The following is an 8,096-nucleotide window of genomic DNA, read 5'->3' on the forward strand; positions in this document are numbered from 1 at the left end:
CCAATCAAGCATTATTAATTATTGCTATTTTCTTGTAGATTTAAAAAAAACACATTGGATTGTTTATTTAGATTGTTAATTTATGAGTTAAGTGTGAAAGTTAGCCTAATGGTTAAGTTTATTGTAACAAAAAAAAAGTTTGTTTTATAAATGCTCATTTGTTGTTGTTGATAATAATTACTAATTAAAAAAAAACAGCAAAAAACGTCAATTCAGAATATATGATTTTGATTCCAATTTGGATTTCTTGAATCGTTTGTTTAAATTTTCCATGTGTATGTTTTATTTATGACTGTAAAAAGTGTTTATGTTTTATTATGTAGTGCTATGTACAGCTGAAAGACTATCACATGTACACGGGTTGTACATCTATTGATAAGTTGTTCCTTGACATTAAATACATTACATAACTTTAAGAAATGTCTTTTTAATTTTAATATTTTAAATTATTATGATTAATAAATGTGATGACATTTACATTTCATTATATTTGCTCACATTTGTTAAGATCTCTTGTTTTTATAATATTTTTATAGTTTTAAGACAATGCTGCTATTTAATGGTGAATTTTGGACGAAAAAAGTGCCATGTAGTTACTAAATAAACTCGATATTATCACTAAATTTGTTGCTTTTCATTTTGCAATATAGTTATTTTCATATGTGTAAATAATTGGATATTTGAATTGTTAAAAGAGATCAATATAATTTATGTAACAAAACACAAATAATAATCTGATACTAACAAGAAAATTTAAAGAGTAACAAGTATCATTATACCTTTGACAACCCTATTCCCGAAAGTAGGTTGCACATATAAAATCTCGGTAGTGTGCCCCACTCTGGTTCCCAGCTTCTCCAACAGTCATTGGGTGGTCATCAGATGGCGGCGTCCCTCTCGCAAACACATCCTGTCTTTGAATACCTATGTTATGTAGCACGGCACACGCCATGGCGATGCGGCATGCATTTGCCTTGTCCACCCTCAACCCATAGCTAAGACAGGCAAATCTTCTCTCCGAAGGTCTGTTCGATGAGCACTCTTGTTTTTGTCAGTGCTCTATTGTACCTAAAGGGATCATCATAGTCATAATTGGTATATACTTGCGAACTGCCAAAGGTCTGTTCAATAAGCACTCTTGTTTTTGTCAGTGCTCTATTGTACCTAAAGGGATCATCATAGTCATAATTGGTATATAATAGCGAACTAAAATAATGTTATATTCGTTGTAGAATACCAAAATTAATTAACGTTTCAATAATTATGGCACAATGATTACCTTTCCTGTGATGGCGTTTGTGGATTCAGGTAAGGAGTCAGAAGAAATGTTCGACAGGCATAGCCGGAATCTCCCAGTAGTAACCCATCAAGCTGACCTGAACAAATTAAAGTGTGTGCAAGAATGTTTTTATAAAAAAGTGTGTGTTTGAAATGATCAGTGTTTATTTAATAACAACATATTATTACCATTCTCGAACGAGGCGCAGATACTACTCTCTCTAAATATCCGACTGTCGTGGACACTGCCTGGCCACTTCGCCACTACGTCGGTGATGATTAACTGCGGGTCACATATCATCTGAAAAAAGAATTGATAACAACATTGTTTGTATAAATATATGTGTTCACATATGTTTGATATAAACAGTTGTCTGAAACTTATTATAATCTACCTGAATGTTAACGGAGTGGTATCCCTTTCTGTTGACGAAGTCCATTTCGTTCCGTTTCGGCGCCCGTATCTTTACATGTGTACAGTCAACGCATCCAAGAACGTTGGGGAAACCTAAACATTTGTATAAATAAATAAATGGTACATCGCAGGTCGTTAACAGTAATTGGCAATTGTAAAAGTACATGTGATATTAAGATATCTTAGTAATCTTTGAAGTATACTGTACTGTTGAATGGAATATAGTAAACAGAACACCAAGTGTATTTCTTCTCCTGATCAGCACTCTTTCTTAATTAATAGAAGATTTTGTGCCGAAGCCTATTGGTTAAGGGGTGAAAACTGTACAAAGCTGCTTAGTTAGTGTTAATTTAAAATTATTTGCAAATATTTAAGACTAAAGCATATACAGCGCATCGTCAAATACATACACGCAATTATGCTAACCTTAATACCCATACATGGGCAATAATAACAAATACATATAGCACAGTGTATTGTAGACAAACAGCTTAAAACACATATGCTTATTACTGAAATATAGTCAAAATGTCAAACTGGTGATTAAATTATAAACAAGTATTAGTATTTTTCAGTTAACGATTTTGGGTAACAGTTTTTTCAATTATGTTTCTTTTTTATAAATAGTGACACTAACTGAACTTTTTTGTAAGGGATTTAGACGAAGATAAAAAGTTGTCTCCCTTTCAATGTTTACTTGGCAACCAATCAACTGTTTTATAAAAGAAACTAATAAAGAAAATAACCACCGATGCTGTAAAACTCTCGTTTTACTCTGTCTGTATCGTTTTTTAAGGCCGGAAAAACTATGAACTGGCTCATGTTTCGACAGAGAGACTCCGTCACGCGAGTTATATTCGATATGAGTTTGCTTTCCAAGGCCATGGAAATTGTTTGGAACAAGCCAGAAGAGCTGCAAGGTGTGATCCCATTAGCAGGTGGGATGCATTTTCTTATGTCTGTGTTTGCTGGCATAGGGCATCTGTATGGGGAAGCTGGCTTGAGACATCTTCTTTCCGACTCTGGACTGTATGCACCTGTCACTGTAGCAAATATACTGTCAGGAAAGGATTTTGAAAAGGCACTAATTGCCTTCAAGCTGGTTGATGAAGTTCTCACCACACGTTCTTGGCAAACTTTGAACTTGGTGTGAAGAATCAGATAAATTATAATATCGAATAATAATTTAGTTTTTGTGATCACAGTTTGAACAGACATTTAAATATGTGAATTACTAAAAAGTAACAGATGATATAAACTAAACAATCATCAAGGAATCATAATTCAATTCTGAAAATGCCACCAGCCCCTTCTGCAGTATGGAATTATTTACACGGTCTATGGATAAGAAGACCGCAACGTGTAATGTGTGTAAACTTAGTTTTACATATGCGCGGTCTGCTACAAATCTGTGGAATCATTAAAAATAAAATTCTATGACACGATGTTTTTCATTCTATTTGTGCCCGATCACAGTATCGGTCATAGTATTAGTCGACAGCGATACAATTTTTCGATAGCAACATTAATAAACAGCCTCGTATTTAGCAAACGGATATAACTTACAAACCAATGGAAATAAACACATAACAAGGTTAAATCAATCCAGCCGTTTTATGCAAATATTCGATTATTCGATTGAATGAATTTGCGAACATTCGAATACCGATATTGGTATTCGATGCCATCCCTAGTTAAAACTTTGTCACAAAGCGCATTAAAGAAGCAGAAGACACAGAAATCTAAAGTGTGTGGAGAAAATATGTTTCAAAGACTTTTAAACGTAAATGCATACAAGAAAGTTCCGGCAGAGAGATTATTTTCCTATGAAAATACAACTGTACCAGTCAGCATGTTTTCCGAGGAAGGAAAAATGATAATAGCCAAAAAATATGCATTCATGCATAAGATTGAAGGTCTTTTGACTGATGTCCTGCATGATATAGAAAAACCAGACACCATTATTTTTGACGGAATGGCAATTATGCAGTCAATTGTTATACAGTCTGAACAAAGCACATTCAAAAATATGGCAACATTGTTTGAAAAATACATTGTGTCATCATCCCGCAAATACACATCTGTAAAACAAATCCATATCATTTTTGACACATATAGTGCAAAAAGCCTGAAAGGAAAAACCAGACGACGTAGAGGAGACTATGAGTCGTCTAACAAGGTGCATGTTCACAGCAATTTGAAAATTCCCACAGACTGGAAAAAAATTATGTTCATCAGCAAACAAAGCAAGTTTAACACAATATAACACCGGCTTTCTAAAGGAAAACTCAAATCTGAAATCACATGAAAAGATCTTCATTAATGGCGGAGCTGACACAGAGTGTCTTGAAATTACAACAGATGGTTGCCGAAAAATAAAGGTTCTTTAATCAAATCAAGAAGAAGCTGACACACTGATGATGCTACATGCCAGATATGCAGCAGATATAGGAGGAACCTGCATTGTTGTACATTCACCTGACACAGATGTTCTTGTTCTCTTGATGCATCATTACAAAGCAATTGGGGCGAAAGAGCTTTATTTACTCACAGGAAGAAACACTACTCACGTAGACAAAAAACGTTTCATTCCAATCCATGATGGTGTTCACAAGCTGACTTAAGATCATATGAAAATCCTGCTGACAGTTTATTGTATCACAGGCTGTAATACAACCAGTGGGTGTCATGGGAAAGGGAAGAAAAAAGTATTCAATTTGTTCATGAAATATGCCAAGACTTTCCAGAATTTGCATGATATAGGTGAACAATTGAACCTTCAGAAGTTACAAAAGGGTGCCTGTGAAAAGTTTGTTGCTCTCCTATATGGAAATGAAAACCTTACATTGAATGAAATCAGACGCATTCGAGCTGCAACATCTGCACATTCCAAAGCCTTGCCTCCAACCAGAGACAGTTTTTATCTACACTGTCTCAGATGTCTTCTACGGCTCTGGATATGGCGCCATTCCCTTGTTGCAAAACATGACTTGCCATCACTAACATTGTTTGGTTATCATTTTGATAGCAACATCAATTTAGTTCCAACAATGATGAATCAACCAATTGCTGCTCCAGAGCTTCTCAATGATCTGACGTGTGACTGTGAAATATGTGAGGACTTTACATGTCGCTGTTTTATAAACAAACAGCCATGCACAGCAGCCTGCAAGTGTACTGCAAATATGCACACACAAGATATGCTTTGTGCCAATTTGAATACCTTGACATTAGTGTTTGATCAAGATAGTGACATTTCTGATACTGGAGCTGGATGTGTGTTCAAACAGCAGTAAATAGACGGTTTGACAGTTGCATTAGGATTTAAAATAAATTATAAAAAAGCATAATTGATAAGAATAACTTATTTCACATAAATCAGAAAACATACTTTCCATGTATTACCTTGATATAACCCAAACAATTAATAAAATAATAACATATGGTCAAGTGTTTTCCAAATTTTTTGTCATTTTATAGGTCAAGGACAGTTCATTAAATCTTGTTATTATTGTCAACACGTTAGAAAGTCGGTATTGTAAGTACAATGTACACTTCTCAATGCCATTTGTTCATTGTCTGTATTGCTGTGACATGATATTGTTTTTTCCATAGAAAGACTGAACTTAAAGTTTACCGATGTACTGCTCTAGTGTATGTTACTTGTTGACTTCACACTACTCGATTATGAAATATAATGTATTATCTTCAGAGATGCAATATTGAGTATCTATTGAGATTTGCTTGTATTTCTGTATTACATACTTATCAAATCAATATTATTTATGTTAATATTGATTTATTCGAGTTTCAAAAAATAAAGAATAAAAATCAAATGACACAAGTGGTTTGTAACCTTTAACATTTAAGTAGAATGCAATCTTTCGGTTTTTATATTTACATCCATTTGGTAAAACATTTTTAAGAAGTATGTTCAAACATTGTTAAGAAGTATGTTCAAAGATTGCTATATTGTTCATAACTGTGATTGTATGTCATTGCACAATAATTTTGACATGTTCATCTTATTTGAAAATAATGTATAAAACACAATGATTTATATACACGTATGTGTCACAAAACACATGTGAGGTGGTTCCAAAAGGCATTTCTTAAATAAATGAATGTTTTGTGATGTTACATCCCTTTATTATAGTCAGTGAATGGTTTCGTCAATCTAAATGACAGTTTTTTTGTATTAATCATTATTTTCTTAAATACTTATCTACAAGTTGATAGAAAAATAATGACCAAAGAACATGTACAAGATATAAGTGGTTCGTAACCTTTACCATTGTAATAGTGTGTCACCTGTTTTAAATTGTACATGTAGTTGATAAAAAGTTTATTATTGGTTTAAATGATTGTTATATTGTTTGAAGCAATTGTGTGTGTCATTTCACCGTAACCATTACCATGACATGTGCATCTTAAATATACATGTAATATTGTATCTAACAGTATGTTTTATATATGTGTCACAAAACACATGTTAGCTTGTTCTAAACTGCATAACTGATATATTTCATGTTTGTTATGTAATGTAAAATCTATGATAATACTCAGTAAATGATTATGGTAATATAAATGACACTGTTTTGTATTATTTATTATTTTCTTGCATTTAAGTGTAAAACAAGTGTTATAATAGACACTAATTTGACCTTTGACCTTCGTTTTGACCTTGACATTTTTTTATTTATGAACTGAGTTGTTGTTAATAATGTATTGTATAAATATACAATATTAAATATGTATTTTTAATACATAATGGTGTTGTTATTAAAAATAAATTTTATTTAAACTAATATGGTTGATTTAATTTCGCCTGTACATATTAGTGTCGGCCATGTTGTACGCCATCTTGTTTTTTTACCATCTCCGACCTATTTGGAGAAAACGAAAGTCGTTTTCAAAAACAACAGACCTATACGAATATTTTGACATATAACACTTGCTGTTGAAAATCGTAGACCAGTTACCCCCTAAAATAAGCTATTAATCTTGGCCTGTTTGCTACACTACGTCCCACGGAACATCTTGACACGCCGTGGATAGCTGTCAAAAGAAGATGATGACAGCCCGTCGCAAAGAATTGAAGAGATATCAACACCGACAGAAGAGGTGGCACTGGCAATGACCGACGAGTCGGTGTGTCCAAGTCATTAAAAACAATTCCAACGATAAAATAAATCGTTTCCGGGCGAAATCTGTATCTCTCTCGAACCTCCTCACTTGATAACACTTCTAGCGGGATGCTTCTGTCGGCAAAACCGCGCTCAATCAGCTGACGCCTTCTCAAACGATTAACGCGATTAACAAAAGCGGCCATGTTTGAGTACTGCTGTATAACTTGAGACAGGTAGAACGCTGGCTCAATTATTTTTGCTCAAACGCAAAGATGAATCTGACTCAGTACTCAAAAACGTTTCGTGATCACCAACTTGAGCAAGGTGTTTACACTCATGTCAAAAGTTGAGCGAAATCTCAAAGTTGAGTCAAAATATCGACTTAAGTATGTTCGTGATACTAGATCAAGTCAGCCCCAGATCAACGAGGATTATTCGGCCCTGAGAATTCTCTCTCAATGTCCGTGGGGATCAAATCAAATAGCTAGATCGACACAATATGCCAGCACATTCTTTTTTATAATCAATTAATATTATAATTGATGATTATGTCATATTTACTTCGTTACTTACTTAAATACTGCAACAATGCGTAACTCATTTTTGCTACTGCCGCTGCATAAAACATAGTATACCTAACTTCGCATCCAGCTCAATAATTGTCACTTAATTATCATAATTAAAGTAACTGTAACTTTTAAACTTTTCAACACTTAAAGGTCTTGAAAAAATAAAATAAACATTAAATTCATTTTGTTTTGATAAATTATATGCTTTATAGTGTAATTTGTGATCCACTCATGCATTTGACAATATAATTATAAACATTGGTCACATAATTTATGATAAATTAAAGTGCACAACCATATCATCCCAGACTCAATTCATATAATAAAGTGATTTTTAATGCCATTTTTTTCTACGACATTTTTTTTTTCATTTTGTGTTGTAATGCACTGATAAGTTTCTTAATTTATAAAACAATCATGTTAAACTTTGGAACACAGATAAATAATGAATAAATAGTAAGCACAAATTGAATAAATTCAGTTGATTGCTGTATTCAATTGAACTAAGATTTGCTCAAGACTTAAGAGCAATTCAGAAAGGGAATTAAAATAAATATCAGTATGGGGAAACTCTAGGATCACACTTAAGAGTTATTTGTCAAATCTGCAAATTTGCGTTGACCATATACAATTTGGTAATAAATACCACAAAGTAACATATGAACACATTTCTATGTTGACCAGTCCAGAAGAAACTTTTGGGAA

General features: G+C 33.2%; 1 protein-coding gene across 1 annotated transcript; it reads right to left on the bottom strand.

Annotated features, from left to right (window-relative positions):
* Nucleotides 1-790: 790 nt before the first annotated feature.
* Nucleotides 791-7,025, bottom strand: LOC127849323 (putative nuclease HARBI1). Its single transcript, XM_052382043.1, has 6 exons — nucleotides 6,929-7,025; nucleotides 1,674-1,786; nucleotides 1,468-1,579; nucleotides 1,280-1,376; nucleotides 1,104-1,164; nucleotides 791-1,015 (listed from the first exon to the last, which is right to left on the bottom strand). The coding sequence occupies exons 1-6, from the start codon at nucleotides 7,023-7,025 to the stop codon at nucleotides 791-793; spliced, it is 705 nt and encodes a 234-aa protein (XP_052238003.1).
* Nucleotides 7,026-8,096: the final 1,071 nt, after the last annotated feature.

Source organism: Dreissena polymorpha, chromosome 10 (assembly GCF_020536995.1).
Source record: "Dreissena polymorpha isolate Duluth1 chromosome 10, UMN_Dpol_1.0, whole genome shotgun sequence".
NCBI classification, from domain to species: domain Eukaryota; kingdom Metazoa; phylum Mollusca; class Bivalvia; order Myida; family Dreissenidae; genus Dreissena; species Dreissena polymorpha.

Excerpts from the sequence above, each read along its gene's own strand:
- LOC127849323 (XM_052382043.1), bottom strand. The coding sequence starts at position 7,025 with ATGGCCGCTTTTGTTAATCGCGTTAATCGTTTGAGAAGGCGTCAGCTG. Across the intron at positions 1,787-6,928 it reads CCCGCTAGAAGTGTTATCAA|GTTTCCCCAACGTTCTTGGA; the intron begins GTGAGGAGGTTC and ends ACAAATGTTTAG. Across the intron at positions 1,377-1,467 it reads CTGCGCCTCGTTCGAGAATG|GTCAGCTTGATGGGTTACTA; the intron begins GTAATAATATGT and ends TAATTTGTTCAG.